Genomic DNA, 24,871 nt, shown 5'->3' with positions numbered 1-24,871 from the left:
CTGGCAGCGTAACATCTGTGCGTACGCGGTCGTGATTGTTGTGAAGATGGCGGGGGGAGAGACAGAGAAGGAATATGACACAAGGAAAGCTATCGAAGGGCTCCGAGAACGGTTCCAGGAATTGACTACAACGCTAAAAGAAAGCTCGGAATCACTGTCTGAGGCCTCGTTGCGTTTCTGCCAGGAATTCTGCCAGGTCAGCATTTTTTTCCCCTTCCAACTACCCATCCTTGTGGTTTGCAGTCTTCCATCCAGCTTCCAGCCTGATGATGCGCGTGTACGTTAGGTACAACAATGTAGCTAGCTCGCGCTAGCCACATCAGAACATAAAAACCCCCACAATTAATCCCTGTTTTAACTTCCAATGATAGTAGTTAGTGGACTATATACATCATACGTGTTTTCCTTATATTTAGTTCATTCTCTTACTTTCGAATTATACCCGAGCATCACTAATTTCCCCAAGCTAGTTAGCGAGTTGCTAGTTGAATGCTGGCTGGCTGGCTGGCTAGCTAGTTAAGGCTCCTTAATGCTGGGAAGAGCTAGTTAGCTTTTTGTGCGGACTTGTATTCACATTCTCTAGCTGTTAGTGTTTTATGTTTTGCTCGAGACAAAACATCATTCATCCATGTTAACGTGCATATTTTACTTTAAATTATAGCAACAGAACGTTTTTCATTTCGTCCATTGTGTTAGTGGATCAATATTGAGTGTGCCTGCAAAAGTATTCTATAGGGCCTGGTCAACCTAATGGTATTCATTTTCATGCACATCATAGGTTAACTACGTATGCATAGTTTTAATTGTTAGAAAAACAATATTAACTCATCAGCCTGTTTTTTGGGTAGGTTTATTCGGTTTTGTTCTTCATATATATATATATATATATGTCTGTTTTTTTGTGTAATGTGGCAAACCTGGTGGGCCTTGTTTGAAGCCCCATCTGTGCGAAGTGATACATTCATTGGTCACATTAGGGATTATGAATGAGATTGGGTTTCATATCAGGCTCCATTTGGAGATCAAACGACAGTGTTTTATCTGACACTGACTGAGTAATAAGAATACACACAAGATTGGCTAGATGGTTACAAGGCTAACTTACTAAGACGCAGGGTTTTCTCTAAAACCTCTAAATACCTGGTCACCTCAAGATTTTTGTGTGTTTATTATCATGTGCTGAGAATTACATTTGTATTTATTTTCATATGTTGGAGATGCAATGAAATACCATGATATGTTAGGCTACGTTTAGCAATAGCCTGAGATGTAGTCTATTTAGGACGGGCCTTTTTAGAAGACCTTTACTCATTGAGCAGAGATTAGGCTTCCCCTCGACTGGGGGAAGGGATCGCCAGTGCTTGTAGCATTCAAGCTAGTCTCACTCTCAACTTTGAATGTTGTCCTGCATGGGTAGCCTACGAACTACTCCGTGTGGTTTAGCCTATTGTAGGCTACTGCATGAATTCCATTTGGCCCACACTATAGGCTCCATTCAGCAGCCGGGCTTATAGAAGTCCAAGCAGCCTCCTGTATAATGCTTGTGTAGCTACAGTGCCTTCAGAAAGTATTCAGACCCCTTGGCTTTGCACATGTTATTATGTTACAGCCTGAATTTCAAATGGATTAGATGTTTTGGTCACTGGACCACAATGCCCGACAATGTTTAAGTGGAATTATTTTTTTATATATATTTTTTACAAATTAATGAAAAGCTTAAAAAAAACAACCCCCTTTGTTATGGCAAGCACACATACAATTATCTGTAAGGTCCCTCGGTCCAGCAGATTCAAACACAAATACCAAGGAGGTTTTCCAATGCCAAGTAAAGAAGGGCACCTATTGGTAGATGGGTTAAAAAAGACAAGAGACATTGACTATCCCTTTGAGCATGGTGTTATTCATTACACTTTGGATGGTTTATCAATACCAGTGGTGGAAAAAATACCCAATTGTCATACTTGAGTAAGAGTAAAGATACCTTAATAGAAATTGACTCTAAAATACACTTAAGTATCAAAAGTAAAAAAGAATTTCGAAGTCCTTATATTAAGCAAACCAGACTGCACCATTTTCTTGTTTTGTTTAATTTACGGATAACCAGGGGCACGCTCCAACACTCAGACATAATTTACAAACTAAGCATGTGTTTAGTGAGTCCACCAGATCAGAGGCAGTAGAGATGACTGGGATGTTCTCTTGATAAGTGTGTGAATGAGACAATTTTTCTGTCCTGCTAAGCATTCAAAATTTAACAAGTACTTTTGGGTGTCAGAGGAAATGTATGGAGTAAAAAGTACCTTTTTATTTTTTTAGGAATGTAGTGAAGTAAAAGTTGTCAAATATAAATAGTGAAGTGCAGATACCCCAAAAACTACTTAAGTTGTACTTTAAAGTATTTTTACTGAAGTACTTTACACCACTGATCAATACACCCAGTCACTACAAAGATACAGGTGTCCTAAGTAACTGTTGCTGAAGAGGAAGGAAACCACTCAAGTAATACTGCAAAAAAAATCCAATACAACACATTACTGAGTACCACTCTCCATATTTTCAAGCATAGTGGTAGCAATGTTATGAGTATGCTTGTAATTGTTAAAGACTGGGAAGTTATTTAGGATAAAAAAGAAACTGAATGGAGCTAAGCACAGACAAAGTCCTAGAGGAAAACCTGGTTCAGTCTGCTTTCCACTCGACACTGGGAGATGAATTCACCTTTCAGCAGGACAATAGTTTAAAACACAAGGCCAAATCTAAATGAGTTCTTACCAAGAATACAGTGAATGTACCTGAGTGGCCAAGTTACAGTTTTGACTTAAATCTACGTGAAAATCTATGGCAAGACCTGGTTGCATAGGAATGATCAACAACAAATTTGACAGAGCTTGCAGAATTTTGAAAAGAATAATGGGCAAATGTTGCACAATCAAGGTGTGGAAACTCTTAGACTTACCCAGAAAGACTCTCAGCTGCAATCGGTGCCTAAAGAGCTTCTACAAAGTATTGACTCAGGGGTAGGGCTGTGTGATATGGGCAAAATATCAAATCATGTTATTTTATGTTTTTCAATAATAAAAGTTATACATTTGCTTCATGGGTAATGCGTGACCATAGGGTGGCAACATCCATTTAAATCCTTTAGAATGTGTCTTTCTCCATTCTGATTTGTTTTATACGGTTCAATTCAACTTCAGCCAACTCAATTTCTGAATTTCCTGCACTAATTTGAGATCATTTTCACACTGCCATGTAGGGTTGCATGATATGGGCCAACAACCTAGGCCTTATTTTTAACCAAATGTTGCAATTGTGATTTGACTTGTGAATTAAAGCAAAACACTTGGGTGAGCTGTTGGAATGATGGAAATATGATTATTCTCCTTTTATAGCTAGAATATAATAGTGGGCACTTTGAATAGTGTTTTGACATGACAATGAGTGAAAATGCCAGAGAGGAGTTATTGTGAAAAGGTAGGAACCAAAGTGTTGACAAGTGTTTCCAAGGGGACCCTATAATCTTTGACTACATTGAATGTTTTCTCTTAGCTACTTCATGTAGCTTACTTATTCATGCTTCGCGTATTCCTTTTTGATTTAAAAGATAATGTTGCACAAACATGCTGATTTTAGGTCTATACCATCACTGGTATTATCAGGCTGTATAGCTAATTACGTTCTCTTACTCAGTACATTTATTAACTAGCTAGCCAGCTAACTAGCGATTAGCAGCAAAGAAGATTTAGGCCCAACTTGCTAAGAAAAGACAAACTAGCTGTTTGCAGATTTAAGAAACACAAATGAAGTGTAATTGTAGAACGCTAGTGGATTTTTATTAAGAAGAAACGTGAAAACGGCATCATTGTCATCAACATTGTTGCATGTGCTACGTTGACCAACAGACTGAACGCAAGTGTCTTGTTTTCGAGGAACAACAAATGCGCTCCTTGAGTGACGGGGCGGGGCTAGATCTGTGTGGAAACCAGTATGGAGAGCAAGAGTGGAGAGAGATGACTCAAGTAGCGATGTAAACTATAAAAATTGACATAACACACGACGTATCCCATTTAACAAACAAAACATTCAAATACCGTTGTAGAAGGTAAAGTAAAAACCCAAACTGATCCGTGCATCAATACCAGTATATAGTTAAAAAACGGTTTATCGCCCAGCCCTACTCAGGGTGAATACTTTTATGTAAATGAGATTTTGCAGTATTTCATTCTCAATAAATTTGCAAACATTTCGAAAAACATGTTTTCACTTTGTCATTATGGGGTACAGTGGGGCAAAAAAGTATTTAGTCAGCCACCAATTGTGCAAGTTCTCCCACTTAAAAAGATGAGAGAGGCCTGTAATTTTCATCATAGGTACACTTCAACTATGACAGACGAAATGAGAAAAAAAATCCAGAAAATCACATTGTAGGATTTTTAATGAATTTATTTGCAAATTATGGTGGAAAATAAGTATTTGGTCAATAACAAAAGTTTATCTCAATACTTTGTTATATACCCTTTGTTGGCAATGACACAGGTCAAATGTTTTCTGTAAGTCTTCACAAGGTTTTCACACACTGTTGCTGGTATTTTGGCCCATTCCTCTAGAGCAGTGATGTTTTGGGGCTGTCGCTGGGCAACACGGACTTTCAACTCCCTCCAAAGATTTTCTATGGGGTTGAGATCTGGAGACTGGCTAGGCCACTCCAGGACCCTGAAATGCTTCTTACGAAGCCACTCCTTCGTTGCCCGGGCGGTGTGTTTGGGATCATTGTCATGCTGAAAGACCCAGCCACGTTTCGTCTTCAATGCCCTTGCTGATGAAAGGAGGTTTTCATTCAAAATCTCACGATACATGGCCCCATTCATTCTTTCCTTTACACGGATCAGTCGTCCTGGTCCCTTTGCAGAAAAACAGCCCCAAAGCATGATGTTTCCACCCCCATGCTTCACAGTAGGTATGGTGTTTTTTGGATGCAACTCGGCATTCTTTGTCCTCCAAACACGATGAGTTGAGTTTTTACCAAAAAGTTCTATTTTGGTTTCATCTGACCATATGACATTCTTCCAATCCTCTTCTGGATCATCCAAATGCTCTCTAGCAAACTTCAGACGGGCCTGGACATGTACTGGCTTAAGCAGGGGGACACATCTGGCACTGCAGGATTTGAGTCCCTGGCGGCGTAGTGTTACTGATGGTAGGCTTTGTTACTTTGGTCCCAGCTCTCTGCAGGTCATTCACTAGGTCCCCCTGTGTGGTTCTGGGATTTTTGCTCACCGTTCTTGTGATCATTTTGACCCCACGGGGTGAGATCTTGCGTGGAGCCCCAGATCGAGGGAGATTATCAGTGGTCTTGTATGTCTTCCATTTCCTAATAATTGCTCCCACAGTTGATTTCTTCAAACCAAGCTGCTTACCTATTGCAGATTCAGTCTTCCCAGCCTGGTGCAGGTCTACAATTGTGTTTCTGGTGTCCTTTGACAGCTCTTTGGTCTTGGCCATAGTGGAGTTTGGAGTGTGACTGTTTGAGGTTGTGGACAGGTGTCTTTTATACTGATAACAAGTTCAAACAGGTGCCATTAATACAGGTAACGAGTGGAGGACAGATAGAGGAGCCTCTTAAAGAAAAAGTTACAGGTCTGTGAGAGCCAGAAATCTTGCTTGTTTGTAGGTGACCAAATACTTATTTTCCACCATAATTTGCAAATAAATTCATAAAAAATCCTACAATGTGATTTTCTGGATTTCTTTTTCTCATTTTGTCTGTCATAGTTGACGTGTACCTATGATGAAAATTGCAGGCCTCTCTCATCTTTTTAAGTGGAAGAACTTGCACAATTGGTGGCTGACTAAATACCTTTTTGCCCCACTGTATATTGTGTGTAGATGGGTGAGAGAAATATATTTAATACATTTTGCATTCAGGCTGTGTAACATAAAATGTGGAATAAGTAGAAAATAACATTCTGAAGGCACTGTATGTTGGTTCATCTTTTACCTTTTTTTTTTTATTAGGCCACATATGAGGTGAATGTTCGCAGTCCAACAAAGTGTTCTTTACTAGTGACGCACCGACATGACATTCTTGGCCGATAACAATATCCAATATTTTCCTTGCCAAAAAAACTATACTCATAACTGATATTTAACATTTTAGTGGCCTTTTTAAGTATTCTAGTACAGTTAAATGGTTAACACACACACATGGACGCAGCGGTCTAAGGCACTGCATCTCAGTGCAAGAGGCGTCACTACAGTCCCTGGTTCGAATCCAGGCTGTATCACATCCGGCCGAGATTGGGACTCCCATAGGGCGGCACCTCATTGGCCCGGCGTCGTCCGAATTTGGCCAGGGTTGGCCGTCCCACCCACGGTTCACACTATTCAACAGCCAGTGAAAAATCAGAGCGCCAAATTCAACCACAAAATGTCATCATTCAACGGACTATTTTACACCATTTTAAAGGTACACGTCTCCTTAATGTAACCACATTGTCCGATTTCAAAAAGGCTTTATGGCGAAAGCATACAGTTGGAACTGTCCTAACATAATCTAACACAAGAAAAAGCACGCAGCCATTTTCCTAGCAAGGACAGGTGTCACAAAAACCAGAACCAGCTAAAATTATGCACTTACCTTTGACGATCTTCATCAGATGACACTCCTAGGACATCATGTTACACAATACATGCATTGTTTATTCGATAAAGTTCATATTTATATCCATAAACCCCATTTTACATTGGCGCGTGATGTTCAGAAAATATTTTGCCTCTAATACTGCTGGTGAATCAGCACCAAAATTTACAAAAATACTCATCATAAACGTTGATAAAATATTAAACTGTTATTCAAAGAATTATAGATGAACATCTCCTTTATGCAAATGCTGTGACAGATTTCAAAAAAGCTTCACGAGGAAAGCACACTTTGCAATAATCTGAGTACTGCGCTCATAAAAATACACTAGGCAATACAGATACTCGCCATTTTGGAGTCATCTAAAATCATAAATACCATTAGAAATATTCACTTACCTTTGATCTTCATCAGAAGGCACTTCCAGTAATCCCAGGTCCACAATAAATGTTGCTTTGTTCGATAAAGTCCATAATTTATGTCAAAATAGCTCCTTGCTGTTAGCACGTTCAGTAAGCCACTCCAAGTGTAGGAAGCGCGAGGAAAAGTAAAAAAGTTATATTTACGTTCGTTCAAACATGTCAAACGTTGTATAGCATCAATCTTTAGGGCCTTTATCACTTAGAACTTCAATAATATTCCAACCGGACGATTCCATTGTCTTGAAAAACGTTTTGGAACACAGCTACCTCTCACGTGAACGCGCACCAATGAACTGATGTCCTTCCCTGGGTCACCAACTTCCCCACCTTCTTGTTCGCTCTCTGTTCATCATAGACGCCTCAAACAACTTTCTAAAGACTGTTGACATCTAGTGGAAGCCTTAGGAAGTGCAAAATGAACCCTAAGTCACTGTGTGTTCGATAGGCAATGACTTGAAAGGACTACAAGCACCAGACTTCCCACTTCCTGGTTAGATTTTTCTCAGGTTTTTACCTGCCATATGAGTTCTGTTATACTCACAGACATCATTCAAACAGTTTTAGAAACTTCAGAGTGTTTTCTATCCAAATCTACTAATAATATGCATATTCTAGTTCCTGGGCCCTGGTAGTAGGCCGTTTTAATTTGGGTACGTTTTTCATCCGGCCGTGAAAATACTGCCCCCTACCCTAGAGAGGTTAAATCGTTTTTTTCCTAATCAATCTACACACAATACCCCATAATGACAAAACACAGGTTTTTATGAATCTTTGCAAATTTTATATAACCCCCCTGAAATACCACAGTTAGATAAGTTTTCAGACCCTTTACTCAGTACTTTGTTGAAGCACCTTTGGCAGCAATTACAGCCTCAAGTCTTCTTGGGTATGATGCTACAAGCTTGGCACACCAGTATTTGGGAGATTCTCCTATTCTTCTCTGCAGATCCTCTCAAGCTCTGTCAGGTTGGATGGGGAGCGTTGCTGCACAGCTATTTTTAGGTCTCTCCAGAGATGTTTGATAGGGTTCATGTCCGGGTTCTGGCTGGGCCACTCAAGGACATTCAGAGACTTGTCCCGAAGCAACGCCTGTGTTGTCTTGGCTGTGTGCTTATGGTCATTGTCCTGTTGGAAGGTGAACCTTTTCCCCAGTCTGAGGTCCTGAGTGCTCTGGAGCAGGTTTTCATCATGGATCTCACTGTATTTTCCTCTTCATCTTTCCCTCGAGCCTGAGTAAGTGGTCTCCCAGTCCTGCCGCTGAAAACCATGCTTCACCATAGGGATGGTGCCAGATTTCCTCCAGATGTGATGCTTGGCATTCAGGTCAAAGGTTTCATCAGACCAGAGAATCTTGTTTCTCATGGTCTGAGAGTCCTTTAGGTGCCCTTTGGCAAACTCCAAGTGGGCTGTCGTGCATTTTTCGGAGTGCCTTCTGTCTTGGCACTCTACCATAAATACCTGATTGGTGCTGGTTGTCCTTTTGGAAGGTTATCCCATCTCCATAGCGGAACTCTGGAGTGCTGTCAGTGACAATCCTGTCTCGGAGCTCTACGTACAATTTCTTCGACCTCATGGCTTGGTTTTTGCTCTAACATGCACTGTCAACTGTGGGACCTTTTTTTTTAATATATATATATAGACAGGTGTGCCTTTCCAAATGATGTCCAATCAGTTGAATGTATCAATTGAATAATCAAGTTCAAGTCCAATCAAGTTGGAGAAACATCTCAAAGATGAATAATGGAAACAAGATTCACCTGAGCATCAATATTGAGTCTCAGCAAATTGTCTGAATTCTTACAGTACCAGTCAAGTTTGGACACCTATTTATTCCAGGGTTTTTCTTTATTTGTACTATTTCTACATTCTAGAATAATAGTGAAGACATCAAAATTATGAAATAACACATGGAATCATGTAGAAACCAAAAAAGTGCTAAACAAAGATTCTTCGAAGGAGCCACCCTTTGCCTTGATGACAGCTTTGCACACTCTTGGCATTTTCTCAACCAGCTTCATGAGGTAGTCCCCTGGAATGCATTTCAATTAACAGGTGTGCCTTGATGAAGGTTAATTTACATTTTAGTCATTTAGCAGACGCTCTTATCCAGAGCGGCTTACAGTAGTAATGCATGCATTTCATACATTTAAAAAAATATATATATATTTTTCCCCCCATACTGGTCCCCCGTGGGAATCGAACCCACAACCCTGGCTCTACCAACTGAGCCACACGGGACCACATTTGTGGAATTTCTTTCCTTGTTAATCTGTTTGAGCCAATAAGTTGTTGTGACAAGGTAGGGGGGGGTATATAGAAGATGGTCCTATTTGGTAAAAGATCAAGTCCATATTATGGCAATAAAACAGCTCAAATAAGCGAAGAGAAATTACAGTCCATCATTACTTTAAGACATGAAGGTCAGTCAATCCCGAAAATGTCAAGAACTTTGAATGTTTCTTCAAGTTCAGTCACAAAATCATCAAGCGCTGTGAGAGCCAGTTACATTATGAGGACCACCACAGGAAAGGAAGACCCAGAGTTACCTCTGCTGCAGAGGATAAGTTCATTAGTTACTAGCCTGAGTAATTGCAGCCCAAATAAATGCTTCAGAGTTCAAGTAACAGACACAACTGTAAAGAGGAAACTGTGTGAATCAGGCCTTCATTGTCAAATTGCTGCAAAGAAACCACTACTAAAGGACACCAATAAAAAATAAAAAAAGACTTGCTTGGGCCAAGAAACAAGAGCAATGGACATTAGACCGGTGGAAATCTGTCCTTTTGGTCTGAGTCCAAATGTGTGATTTTTGGTTCCAACCGTCGTCTTTGTGAGACGCAGACTAGGTGTACGGGTTATCTCTGCATGTGTGGTTGCCACCATGAAGCATGGAGGAAGTGTAATGGTGTGGGTGTGCTTTGCTGGTAACCCTGTCTGATTTATTTAGAATTCAAGGCACACTTAACCAGCATGGCTACCACAGCATTCTGCAGCGATACACCATTCCATCTGGTTTGCGCTTAGTGGGACTATACTTTTTTTTTTAACAGGACAATGACCCAACACACCTCCACGCTGTGTAAGAGCTATTTGACAAAGAAGGAGAGCGATGGAGTGCTGTATCAGATGACCTGGCTTCCAGTCACCCAACCTCAACCCAATTTGAGATGGTTTGGGATGAGTTGGACTGCAAAGTGAAGGAAAAGCAGCCTACAAGTTCTGTTTTCATCTAGAACTTAAAGGGTGGTTACATTGAAGAATCTAAAATATATTTTGATTTGTTTAACACTTTTTTTTGTTTGTTTACTACATGATTCTATATGAGTTATTTCATTGTTTTGGTGTCTTCACTATTATTCTACAATGTAGAAAATAGTGAAAATAAAGAAAAGCCCTTGAATGAGTAGGTATGTCCAAACATTTGACTTGTACTGTATGTAAACAAGGTTTTTCTGATTTTTATTTTTCGAAATGGTCTAAACCTGTTTTCGCTTTTTCATTTTGGGGTATTGTGTGTAGTTTGAGGATTTTTTTTTTTTTTAAATCCAGTTTAGAAGAAAGCTGTAATGTAACAAAATGTGGAAAAGGTCAAGGTCTGAATACTTTCCCAATTGCGGTTGACTGGAGCATCCCAGGACTGAGTCTCAATGGACTTCTGTATCAGGGCTAGGTTTTGGCTTGACACATTTCAAGACATAAAGGAAAATGAACTAGCCAACATTTTCCAAGGGGGGTTGCTTGACAGGCCATTGCCTAATATATCTGGCTGTGATGCCTTTTTGGTTGGTTATATAGTCTGAAACGATGCACTGCAAAACATATTTTTTAAAGTTTCTTCTCAACCACTACAAGCCAGAATGTTGCATAATGTATTTACTCTACCAGTTGTCGGTTCAGTTGGTCCTTTTATTAATTTACATTTTAGAAAAAATAACCACAGAAGTATTAATAAAGCTGCAATATATAACTTTGTGGGCGACCTGGCCAAATTCACATAGAAATGTGTGTTTTCTATGTCTGTCATTTGCATTGAAAGCAAGTAGATCTTTTCTATAGCGCTATTTCTATGCTTCCTGTTCTGAAGTGTTTCATTTTTGAGTCTTCAAACAGCTGAAAATACAATATTTTTGGTTATTAAATATGTCTCACAGTGGTTTAGATGGTAGAATGATTTTCTATGCTGTACTTGCTTGTTTCTGTCGCACAAACAGAAATTAGGCAAACTTACAATTTTAGCAACCAGAAAATGACGGAGAGATTTCTATATAGTGCAGCTTTAAACCAACTTCAAAACAAGGGTCTCTGTGGCTCTCATGATTTGTTTGTTCATCGCCTGAGGCAAGCGCACAAGATGTAAGTACATGTACGCGATGCACGCATGCTAACCGAAGTCTTGCAGGTCTTTACATGGTTTTGAGCATGTGCCAAATAATAGAAATCTCAATGCCGGTAACCGTTTGAAAAGGCGGTTTAATACTTTCCTGTGGATATTTATTCTAAAATTGAGAGTGAAAAGGATACTCTACCAGTTACCTGTGCGGGTTAAGTTCAAATGTAATTTTATTAAACATTCTTGCTTGTAGATGTTGTGAGGTAACTTTTCAATTTTGTGCAGTACATGGTTTGTGATACCTTTGGTAACAGCCACTGTTTTTTATTTGAGTAAAAGTCATACCGCATAAAAAATAACATCGCAACAGCTGTTATTGAAATTGTTTCGATACAAAGAGTGTGATACCAATCAGGGCCCTGAGGGCAGGAGTTTCCCATCCCTGGGCTAGAGTATGGACCATTATTTCTAGGGCTGGGATGATGCCAGTATCACAGTATGTTTTCCATGGCAAAAATGTAAACACTAAGCAGGCCAAATTCTTTGGTCCTTTTAAAAACCTGCTATATGTAAAATATTGTGTGCTATAGCTTGGAAAATACATTTAAATGTGACTCTAGATGAGGGCTGTTTTCATAAATAGTATTGTGGCAACGAAACAAAACTTAACAAGTATGGTGATACTGGTGTCGTTCTGGCCCTGATTATTTCCTAATTGTTTTGGTAGTTGTGGTTTTCTCAATTTGCTATTTTAGTGGAGTGTAGCCTAATTTACTTGGAAGGACTAATACTTAATGAAATTAGTCCATTTGTCATTTTCTATGATAATTGTCAAGTCGTTGGAAAGTAGAAAAAATACAAATAAATTGAATAGCAAGCACTAACCAGCTTGCCACATTTTATTCCAGACTCTAAGAGCATGCCATGATGTTGTCATTTGTTTACAGATCCTTGTGGAACATGCAGGCCGATGGAAGACTGAGGAGGAGCCACTGCCTTTACTGGAGGCGTACACAGTGGCCATACTCAGTTATGCGAAGGCCACGTCCTGTCTCTCCTCCGAATGTGAAAATGTGCCACTCGTTCTTGAAAACCTAGCAATGTGAGTACTCGAGATAATGTCTAAGTGATTCATATGCATGGATGCTTCATGGAACCAGCTATGCAGTATTTCAGATGGTGCTAGGCCTATGTTGTTGAATGACTGTTCGCATTCCACTTCTGCTAGTGCTACTGACGAATACAACTGTATCCTGCCTAGGGTTGTTACGGTGACCGTATTACCGTCACACCGGCGGTCATGAGTCATGATGCAGTCAAATTCCAGGTGACCGTTCAGTCACGGTAGTTAGGCTTTTCCAAACTGATGCTGCTGATGGTCGTTAGTAGCGTACCAAACTTGCTAACTGCCTGGTACTCCGCACTCTTGTCCCTCTAATAACTCTGACATCAATGCAAATGTAATCTAAAATCTAATCAAACACTTCTTGAGCTCATGTTGTGCAACATTTCTATAGGCTACACAATTGCGTGAGAAGTTGATGGCCTCTATTAAAAAGAGGATTATCCCATTACCTTTCTATAGGCTAGGCCTACTATATTTATTTCTCAACTTTCCTAATATTAAGCACATTGCTTCTCTTTAAAACAGGAATATAGCCAACCTCGCTGGTATGAAAATGAACCACAGGAAAGCGCCCTCCATTCACTATTTAAGTGCATAGATGACATGTATTTTTTCCCACTGCCCCTGTTTCGAGACAGGTGTGTGATAATGGTCCATTCTAAATCAAAACAAATTTCACCCATATATTATTTTGTATATGTAAAGACAAGATTGAATCAATAATAGTGTGATGGGTGACAATATTAGCCTACCACTTGTGAATTATGTATTACCACTTGTGAATGATGCCCAGCTTAATGCAAGAAACAGCGCATGCTTTTTTTTAAACTTTTGTAGCCAAGCCCATGGGCCTATATATTTTGATAAGATTTGTATCACAACTAAAGTGGCCAAATAACTTAAATTGAAGCGCATTTATCCCCTTTACAATGGTTGTAGAGCCTAACTGGCATAGATACACAGCGCGTGAGTCAAGTTTGGGGAAGATATTTTTATGGTGAAAATTGCACCTTTATGGGCCTCCCAAGTGGCGCAGCTGTCTAAGGCACTGCAGTGCTATAGGTGTCACTACAGACCCGGGTTCGATCCCAGCTGTGTTGCATCCCAATGTCTGTTTTCACTTGTAGCCTGTGAGAAAGACCCATTCATGTGATGGAGAACCATGTGAGTGAGAGGTGCCGAGTGCTTCGGGCATGCAGCCAGGAGAAGGGAATTGTAATTACGATGTTCAGCCCAAGGACACAACGGCCATTGGCCGCAAAAGGCATGGATTTTTTTAAAGGGACATTACGGCCACACAAAGGGGATGCAGCCAGGGAATTCAAGTGCTTGTCAAATTGTGAATGAGAGACTGACGTGTGTACAGCTTGCGCAAAAAACAAAGCTGAGCTCATGCCTTTCATGCAACTTTTTTCAAATCATCATTAGTCGCATCATGCAGCCTTATAGCATGTATAAAAAATCTAAACATATAGCCCAACATTTATATCACAACTAAAGTTACATAACTAATGGCTTGTAGGCTATGCATGGAAGCCAGGAGATGCTAAATGTGTTTTGTTAATTAACAGTCAATTACCGTGAGACCGACAGTTATTTGCTTGACAATCACCGGCTGACAAAATGTCATGACTGCCACAGCCCTAATACTCTGACGCGATGCGAACGTCGCAAAATAAATTTAGAAATCTATATTATTCAATTATTGCATTCACACTGCTCACGCGAGCCAACGAGCGTCTGCGTTGCCAAGGGCTAAAATAGAAGTCAGTTCTATTTCTGACGCAGATTGCGCTGCAAGTCCAGCCTCTCCCATCTCCTCATTGGTTTATAGAAGCAGGTACCCACGTGCCATCTCCTCATTGGTTATACCCACGTGGGTGACTGAAAGACAAACGAGGTCGGTGGCGGTATTTCACCGAATTTATGAAATTTGCCAATCGCAATATAAAGTCCAGAGAAGGAAAAACCCTGAAAGGAGGAGAGATGACTAGAAATGATTCGGTTGACCGTTTTATGTGTGGATTAATTGTCGGAGTAGAGGACCTTGTGCATTTCAGGTAAAATAACAACTCGATGTATATATCCCAGGACAAATTAGCTAGCAACAGCAAGCTAGCTAAATAGGACAAATTAGCTAGCAAGTGCAAGCTAGCTAGCTAGCTAAATTGCCATAAATGTTTAATGCTTTTCGACCTGTCCCCAAATTAATGTAATTGGTTCAGAGTTTGTTTTGATATTTTAACCTGCGTGTCGTGATCGTGTTTGGTGTGGGGGGACAAAATACATTTATGCACGATCGCGCACAACCGGTTTGGGTTCCGTGTAATCCTGCTTCACTCCATTTCACAAGCTAAATCAATTAGGCTTCCCTTATAAGAGCTGTGGCAGAAGTGTGTAGTGCTTCTTTCATTTTAGTCATCTGCACACAACTTTAGCAGCATTAGCATGAACCTAAACAAACTCATTGAATGACCCTGTTTTACTTGCAGGAGCTGTCTGGAGCTCCTTCTCTCACTGCCTGAGCATGTCCCTGGTGCCTTATGGGGGGAGTTTCAGTCCTCTGTCAAGGTTAGTCTCAATGCTGCTCTTTTTTTTTAATCAACTTTGCATAGAACAGAAATGTATGGAGTGAACTTTTTTATTTATAAATTATTTTGTACTGCCAATTCTCTCTAGAAAAAGAGTGACATGGTGTCGCTTTGAAGCTGAATTGGAATATGCATGCAATAATCACAAACCCTATTTGACCTAATTGGAGAATCTTGTGTTTTGAAAAGTTGTTTGGTTTGTATATCTGAAAAGTTTTATGAAGTTATTTCCTTTCCTTTATAGTTGGCACACAGCCTTTTGCAAGAAAATGGGAACACACAGCTAAACATGCTATCAGCTATGGCACAGGCGCCTGGTGTGTGGAACAACACCACTCTGTGCAGCATTCTGTCTAATGAGAAAACTGAAATTGACAGAGGTTAGTTTTAGCCTACCTGTTTTTTTTGTTGTTTTTTTTCCCTAATATCAAAAACTTTCTACATGTGAGTTGACTGATTAAATGTTGTGGTGACTGCTCAGAAGTGCTATCTGTAATAGTGTTCTCTTTCTCTACTCCCCAGTTAATGAGTTCCTGCAGATGGAAGGTCCTACACTCCTTAATATGCGAATAAAGCACCTTATCAAACAGAATCGAGCAGAGAAAGCGGCTGTCTTAGCGAAGATGTGCTCGGAGTATCCAGAGTACGAAGGAAAAGGGAACTTCAAGCAGACATACTTTGTTTGCCTGTGTGTGACAAAAACACAAGAACAACTCATGCAAGAGGTGAGTGAATAGCATTTACATCAAGTCGTTTACCAGGCAAGTGCATTCAAATAAGGGGGCTGACCAAAGGCTTGTCTTTTAATTTCTTATGGCTTGAATCCCGTTAGCGGGATCGATATGACGACAGCCAGTGAAAGTGCACGGCGGCAAATTCAAAAACACAAAAATCTCATAATTAAAATGTATTATACACCCTTTTAAAGATATGATTCTCCTTAATCTAACCACAGTGTCCGATTTTCAAAAAGGCTTTACGGCGAAAGCAAAACATTAGATTATGTTAGGACAGCACCTAAACAAGAAAAACCACCCAGCCATTTTCCAAGCAAGGAGAGGCGTCGCAAAAAAACGGAAATACAGCTAAAATGAATTACTAACCTTTGATCTTCATCAGATGACACTCCCAGGACTCAATGTTACAAAATGCATGTATGTTTTGTTGGATAAAGTTCATATTTATATCCATAAACCCCATTTTACATTGGCGCGTGATGTTCAGAAAATGTATTCCCACCAAAACTTTCCGGTGAATGAGCACATCAATTTACAAAAATACTCATCATAAACGTTGATAAAATTTACAACAGTTATTGAAAGAATTATAGATATACTACTCCTTAATGCAACCGCTGTGTCATATTTTAAAATGGCTTTTCGGCGAAAGCACATTTTTCAATATTCTGAGTACACAGCTCAGCCATCAAAGCAAGCTATACAGTTACCCGCCAAGTTCTAGAGTCAACTAAACAAAGAATTAGTATTATAAATCTTCCCTTACCTTTGCTGATCTTGGTCGGAATGCACTACCAGGACGCCTACTTCCACAAGAAATGTTCTTTTTGTTCGAAATACTCCATATTTATGTCCAAATACCTCCGTTTTGTTTGTGCGTTCAGATCACTATCCAAAGGCATTACGCGTGAGCGTAAAACAAGAGACACAAAGTTAAATAGTTCCATTACCGTTCACAGAAACATGTCAAACGATGTTTACAATCAATCCTTAGGGTCTTTTTAACATAAAACGTCAATAATATTCCAACCGGACAATAGCGTATTCATTACAGAAGAAAAAGAATGAGCGGCGTGCCAAATGTGCCTGCGCAGTAAACAACTCACTGCTCCCAGGCAGTCAACTCATTGACTGAGCTCCTATTCTCTGCCCAGTAACAGGAGACGCATGAAACAAGTTTCTAAAGGCTGTTGAAAGCCAATGGAAGCCTTAGGAAGTGAAAAATGACCCCACAGACACTGTAGTTTGAACAGGGATTAGATAGAAACTACAAATCACTTCCTGGTTGGATTTCTTTCTCAGGTTTATGCCTGCCATATAAGTTCTGTTATACTCACAGACATCATTCAAACAGTTTTAGAAACTTCAGAGTGTTTTTTTTAATCCAAATCTACTAATAATATACATATCTTAGTTTCTGAGAGTGAATAGGAGGCAGTTTACTCTGGGCACGTCAGTCATCCAAGCGACTCAATACTGCCACCATCCATAAGAAGTTTAGCACTGATGGAGATTTGCTGAAGAAATTAAACAACTCCTGTTTGATAATGATGAATGAAGATGACCCTAATGTGAAATGATCAACTGTGGATGGCAATGAATTACCATCATTATATGTTTTATCTGTGCCAGATCACGCAGGTAGACTGTAAGGATGCATTGGAGATGATTTGTAACCTGGAGTCGGATGGGGATGAAAAAGGAGCCCTTTGTTTGTGCTCTGCGTTCCTCAAGCGGCAGCTTCTCCAGGGAGATGTGTATTGTGCCTGGTGAGTATTGCCCTCTTTTAATTTTCCACTCGCTCTCACAGTTTAGAGCGGATGTTGTATGTTGACAACAAACTCTCTTGTAAAGCCCTTCATGGGTAGCGGACCAATAATGATATACTTTTCTTCTTACAGGGAGCTCACACTATTCTGGAGTAAGCTTTTAATGCGGTCAGAGTCTTCAGCAGATTCATTTCTTGATCAATGCAGAAAGTTGGTCCTGCTATCAAGGAACGTCTGTCATATCCTCTTCCTCATCAAGGTTATCCAGTCCGAGGTGAAGTTCTTTGTGTGAAATTGTATATGTTACTGCCTGGATATAGCCTGTAGCGATTTATATTCTCATGACTGACTTTGGCTTTATTCTTTTCTCAGGTTGGAGGAGTGGGACTGCCTGTGTGCATTGAAATGTGCATTCGAGCTCTACAAATGGCATCCAGTGACAACACAGACAGCAGGACCACCATCTGCAAAACAATTTCCTGCCTTTTGCCCACTGATTTCGAGGTGAAACAGGCATGCCAACTAACAGAGTTCCTCAATCAGCCTACTGTGAACTCATATTATGCTGTTGAATCACTCTATAATGAACCTGATGAAAAGCGTGAGGATGAGAATCTTCCAGTACCCAACTCACTACGCTGTGAGTTACTGTTGGCCTTGAAGACACAGTGGCCTTTTGATCCAGAATTTTGGGACTGGAGAACCTTGAAGCGCAATTGTTTGGCATTGATGGGTGAGGAGGCATCCATTGTGTCATCTATCGACACTCTCAATGACACCGATAAGGGACTTGAGGATGATGCAGCAGAAACAGGTTCAGAGTTCAAAGACCTTGAGGATTTTATTTTGAACACAACAAATGAATTGAATGAAATTGCAGATGAAAAAGAGAAAAATAGGGAAGCTAAGAAATTAAGGGAGAAAGGGTTTGTTTCGGCAAGATTTAGGAATTGGCGAGCCTATATGCAGTATTGTGTTCTATGTGATAAAGAGTTCCTTGGCCACAGGATAGTCCGTCATGCACAGAAGCATTTTAAAGATGGGGTCTACACCTGTCCAATATGTGCTGACAGCTTTAACACTAAGGAGATCCTTGAGCCACATGTAGCATCACATGTAAAGCAATCTTGCAAAGAGCGACTTGCTGCAATGAAAGCAACTAGGAAATTGCCCAAGCCAATGCAATCCACCAGCAGTCATTGGAATAATTTGAAAGATAGAGCTGTCGTTAAGCTTGAGGCAGAGACCAATGTCAGTCCAAATGATGCTAATTTTCTGGATGGAAATCACAACAGTGCTGAAACTGTCAAAGTCAATACTCAAAATCCTGTACAAACTAAGGTCAGTCCTCCAAAGCCTGTACAAACTAGATATGAAGCTGAATTTACAGAGGATTGTGTCTGCCCTGTTACATACTGTCAGAAGGTATTCAAGTTTTTTCGGAGTCTTGTAACGCATGTAAAAGCCCACAAAAATGACGAGGAAGCAACACGTTTTTTGGAGATACAACAACAGAAGGTTGTATGTCAGTATTGTCGTCGGCAGTTTGTTAATGCCAGACATCTCAATGATCATTTGCAAATGCACTGTGGTGCTAAGCCATACTATTGCATACAGCTGAATTGCACAGCCAGCTTTCACTGCAATTCGGAACTTCTCATGCACAAAAGACAACACACTGACTTTAAGGCACAGTGTATGTTCCCTAATTGTGGAAGGATTTTCAATGAGGCCTACCTGTTGTATGATCATGAGGCACAACATTACCTTACATTCACTTGCAAAATAGCTAATTGTGGGACGATTTTCTATTCACAGTCCCAGCTAAATTTGCATCAGCAGAACCATGATACAAATGAAGTGCCCATCACAAGTGAGAACCATCCTGTACCTAAAATGGAACCTTCCACCCAGTGCGCCGCTAGGCAAGAGGAAACCTGCTCTGCCTCTGTCATTCTAGATCAGAAGACTGCACATGATTATGCGAAGGAAGAAGTAGTTAAATCAGGTTCGTCAACGTCAACAGTTCCTGAGAACCCAAACGGCACAGTGAAAATAAAACATTCAGTCGAGAGCATGTTGAATTCTGTTATCAATCCTAGAAAGGAGTTACAGAAGTGTTATGTTCCACTCATCAAAACTAAGCTCGGATTGGAGAATGCAAAACTATCTCCTGATGTCCCATGCCAAGATATGATTGCCAATTGTGAGGATCAAAATCACTGTGGAACCAATCCCTTGAAAGGGTATCCAAAAGAGGACCTGGATAACCAACCAACTCAAGCTGTTCAGAAAGTGTTACCACAGGCCTTTCCTCTACCAGAAATTAAGAGTGAACCCCCGTTTTTGCTACATCCAAATGAAAGCACTCCTGCAATAACTGGTAGAGATGAAGACGCACATAGTTGTCCGCTTGAAGCATGTGACCGCAAATACAGTACCCCCAAAAGTCTCTCTCGACACGTAAAGAAAAACCATCCAGACATTTTTGAAGACTGGAAACTGGCTAAGAAGTACAAGAAAGTTGCCAAAATAACTTCGAGAAAAGTTCCATCTGTGAACAGGACTTCAAAGGACCAAACATCACTTCATCAAGTATCACAATGCAGAAATTCTGGACTACAGCAGTTCGAATATCCGATGGCATGTTCAAGTTTACCTGCTGTTTGCCCCTCTTGGGAAGCCCCACCAAATCAGACTGGGCTAATGCAGTCAGAGATGGGTGAAGCGTGGACATCTACATTGAACAATTGCTATGCAGATGTCTTCCATCTGAATGAATACCCCAATAAGAGCGTAACTCCTTGGCAATCAGAATCTCATCCAACTGGCTATCCTTTAGAAAGGGGCAGAGAACATGCACCAGCAAATATGCATGGTAGTGCCATCCATCCCATTAAATCAGAATCAAGTTTGATGAATCAGATGTCAGAATATGTGTCAAGCTCGCTTATGCTGGATAATGGAGGACACATGCACAGTGGAGGACAACACTATGGGATAATTAACTCTGGGGTTAATGCAGATAGTGTTGATGTTTCCCTAATGAGAAAAAACTATTCCAATATGTTTTCCCAAGAAAGTAATGGTAACAATTTGTCAGCTGGAGGTTTCCTTGCTTCATATGTCCCAGATGAATCTTCCAATCTTAATTCAAGATCAAGGCCATCAACAGACATTCCAAGCATTGTATTGAGTCATGATGGCCAAGTAGCACCAAGAAACACAGTGGAGATGACCAACATTGAGAACATAACCAATTATGAGAATCAGATGAACAGCTCTGTAGATGACATGCTTCTTAGTTCACATGCTTCTATCCAAACAGTTTTCTCATATGATGAGGACACATGTCATGCAGAATCTGAAGCTATCCCTGCAGACGACAAGAATGCTGTTCATGAAACACAGACAGTAAAACGCTGCAGACTCAGCAAGAGAACGAAATGGCCTGCTATTATAAAGGATGGTAAAGTTATCTGCCGAAGATGCTTTAGAGAATTCTCAAGCACGAAATCTCTCGGAGGTCATCTTTCAAAACGCTCCCAGTGCAAACCATTAGATGAAATGGATTTAACGGATGATTTGCCTACGTCATTTCTCGACTTTCTCAATGACCCAAATGTTCCTGAAACCAATGGATCAACAAACAACTTGGTAAATGTTGAATTCCCACAGGAAGTTGTTGGTAATCTCGCCACACCAAATACCTCTGATTTGGCACAAAAGGAAACCTCAAAACCACTGGATTCTCATTCATTAAACACCTTTCCTTCAGTTTTGACAGGTGGACAATCCAAAATCTGCCCAAATAAAACAGAAGTTTGGATAGAATTGGTACAGTCAAAAAATCATGTTGGTAGTCAGCAGAAGGAGGGAAAGTCGAGTGATAGTCTTGCTGAAAAAAGGTCAAATACAACTTCCATTGCAGCATGTCAAGATGACAAGGTTATAGAAATTCAAAATGCTTTACAAATGTTGGGTTTAGTTGAAGCTGCACATGAGAAAAGTTTGCAGGAAAATTGTTCCTCAAAGTACAATGACTGCCAAAGCAATGCAATCTCAAGCGATAATGTCATGCAAAAAGATAGTGATCAAAGCACGACAACAAAAACGATTATGAAGGAGGACCAGAATCGTGACAATGGCCCCAAGCCATTCAAGTGTGAAATGGATAATTGTGAATATGGGTTCATGACCAAAGAGGCGTTGTTCAGACACCTTGCTCGAGTTCATGATTACACAATTGAGATGATTGAGGACCTCAAGAAAACCCCAGTCAAATTCTCTCCATATCCTTGTCACATTTGCCAGAAAACATTTACCAGAACCACAGGCCTAAGAATTCACTATGAAAAAGTTCACCACCTGACGCAGGCAGAGATGAACAAGTTAAAGGTTGGAAGTCGCAAAAAAAAGTCAAGCAACTCTACTATCGAAACAGAGGTAGAGAGTAGTAATGGAACTGGATCTTCAGTTGTGTCGACTTTAATCAAACAAGAGCCACTTGATATTGACATTGGCTGTCCAATGCAAAGCACAGATCAAGAGGGACATGCACAGTCCTCTGAGATTACAGCAGGAGATGTAGTACAAGAGGATTCTTTCCATCAGTTAACAGTTGAGAGGGTGCAATCACCACAAGATACTCTGGAGGACCTTGACAAGTCATTTTACCAGTTAGAATCACCATCAAAGACAGGATACACCAAGAATGAGCCAACAATGACAGCCATGCAAATGAACCACACCCCAGTGTTGAAGCAGAAATTCAGTCAAGGTGACACTCTAAAAGAGCCAGAAGCATGTTCGAACACTAAATCTTTTAGCCATGCAACAGAGGCGATATCCAGCCAGGCTGTGAAACCCTCACTTGAAAAAGCAAGTTGTTCAAAAAACACAATATCTAAAGATGAGGTTCATGTCCAAAAGAAAGAAAAGATTCAAAAAAGGTTGGGGCTTCAACTGTGTGATGCTGACAATTCTTTCAGTCCATATAGGCCGTACCGTTGTGTTCATGAAGGATGCGCTGCAGCTTTTACGATCCAGCAAAATTTGATACTTCACTGTAGGGCTATGCATCAGTCATCCCTTCCCCTGCCTTCAGGAGACCTTGGTACTGACATCCCTGGTCAACAAGCTGCTGAAGTTCAGAATAATGAAATCAGATGTCAAGTGAAAGACTGTTCACGGATATTCCCGGGGATCACAACCTTAGTGCAGCATTACCTATTGCTTCATAAATTCACTCGAGATAAAGCCACTGTTATGATGTCAAGCATCAAGGTAGGGACATTCCAGTGTGACCGGTCAGAATGTACACTCTCCTTCACCTCTGTGGAGAAATACATTGACCACATAAAAAACTTTCACAAGGAAATTAACATCTCTGAGAGAGGCAGTGTGGATCAGACTTTCAAGTGTGCGTATGATGGCTGTGACCGGGTCTACACTACAAAGTCAAACCTCCTTCGTCATGAGATGAAAAAGCATAATTTAATTTATATTCCCAGAACACAGCAACAGAGAACAACAGGCGTCATTCCCAACAATGGTAAAGAGAACATTGAAAACAAATTCAAAGTGAAGAAGAAAAACACTAAGAAGAAAGATGACAAATCACCTGACCACTGGACTAGCTTCGGAAAACCCTCTCTGAAATCTATGGATGAAGCATCTGCCATGTGCACAAAGAACTTCTCTTTGCAATACCCATGCATGATAAAAGGCTGTGATGCTGTTGAGCGGGCTGAACGGAATATATTCAGACATTACACCACACATGGCCTCACTGAGAGATATATAGAGGATCAGAGAAGCCAGTTCATTTTCTGCAAAAAGTACCCACGCTCAAGATTCAAAGATGCAAACAAATCCGAGGGTATGTCAACAGACGCCTCCGCTGAGGAGACAGACCCTAATGAGAGTGAACCTGAGATTTCAAAGACCAACTGTCAGAGGCAAGAAGCGTTGGATGGTGTCATTCAAGCAGAGGCTAAACTGTCAACTGATGCTTGTTCTGAATCCCAGTCTTCTACTTCAGAGGTCAAAAAGAGGGGGCGTCCCCTAAAATCGGAGCGGCGAGCATTAGCTTGTCCGGACAGAAGATTGACTCTGAGAAATCGTCCGGCAGATAAAGTTTACGAGTTGACAGACGCTTCAGACCAGGGCTTCACTGCTTCTCAAGAGGAAGAAACAGAGGATGGCGTTGCACTGGACACTTTGTTAAAGTTCCTGGAAACTTCACCATCGACCCACACTCCCAAAAGAAAAATGAGTGGAGATTCAAGAACGGAGTTGCCATTAAAACAGCAGCGTACCTTTCAGCAGAACACGGCCAACATTATATGCGATACACCTGATATATTTATTGAAGCCTGTCAAAACCTTGTAGACTTCAGAAATCCTCTCAGTCTTCAGTCGGTGAACAATGTGAAGATAGTAATGGACAAAACCTTTTCCAATGGTGCTGAGCTTTTGCTAAAGCAACTTCAAGATATGCGACCCATGGTTTTAATAAAAAAGTGGCTTCATAGTTGATGGATTGCTCACAGCCTGATGTTTTTATTTTTTACTCTTAACTCAGGATTAGAAAAGTAACATGCTGCAAACATATGTTAATATTGTTCAGATCTCATGGTAAACTGTTTTCACCATTAAACAATTGAAGGAGAATTTTCTACTTATTATGGTTGATTGTAAGTTTGGGTAATGTGTGTTAGTCATATAAGAACCAGGTAATCTATAGGGAACATAGACTTTAGAACATGTTTGTATTTATGAGGCTTCTAGTACTAATTGTTTTTGCTAAATGAAGAATTTTAAGGAAAAACAGTTTTTACATATCCCTATGGGATTATATTTTTTTGTTTATTTAAATGTTTCAACACTAGTATCTGTAATATTTACATGTCTTCCACAAAGTGTTAAATAAAATGTAACTGTTTGCCTTTGTAAAACTTGTTTGCATGATGTTATTTACATTCAGTATTATAAAGCAACTATGTGAAGAGCCCATTTGATCTCATTACATTTGACTGGTGGTTTTGACACACACACACATTGCATTAAAACACCATAGCCCTGACCCCTATTGAAGGCGTAAGAGCTGACTTATAATTTGTAATTGATGTATTTATTCAGCCAGACCGTTTGAGCCCTGATTCCCTTATACCCTTCACATGGCATCGTCTACTACTAGGTCCATAATGATGATCAGACAGTGCCTCAGGTAAGTAATGAAATAAATGGTTTCA

The 24,871-nt window shown here is 40.3% G+C and overlaps 1 protein-coding gene across 1 annotated transcript; it reads left to right on the top strand.

Annotated features, from left to right (window-relative positions):
- Positions 1-24,630, top strand: LOC106610687 (zinc finger protein 292). Its single transcript, XM_014210155.3, has 8 exons — positions 1-196; positions 12,340-12,494; positions 15,011-15,089; positions 15,354-15,489; positions 15,632-15,834; positions 17,479-17,615; positions 17,748-17,889; positions 17,988-24,630. The coding sequence occupies exons 1-8, from the start codon at positions 47-49 to the stop codon at positions 24,153-24,155; spliced, it is 7,170 nt and encodes a 2,389-aa protein (XP_014065630.3). The 5' UTR covers positions 1-46; the 3' UTR covers positions 24,156-24,630.
- The last annotated feature ends 241 nt before the right edge of the window (positions 24,631-24,871 follow it).

This window comes from Salmo salar, chromosome 09 (assembly GCF_965601325.2).
Source record: "Salmo salar chromosome 09, fSalSal1, whole genome shotgun sequence".
Taxonomy (NCBI): Eukaryota; Metazoa; Chordata; class Actinopteri; order Salmoniformes; family Salmonidae; genus Salmo; species Salmo salar.
Note: the sequence above shows the minus strand (reverse complement) of the source record. Positions and strands in the feature narration are given on the sequence as shown.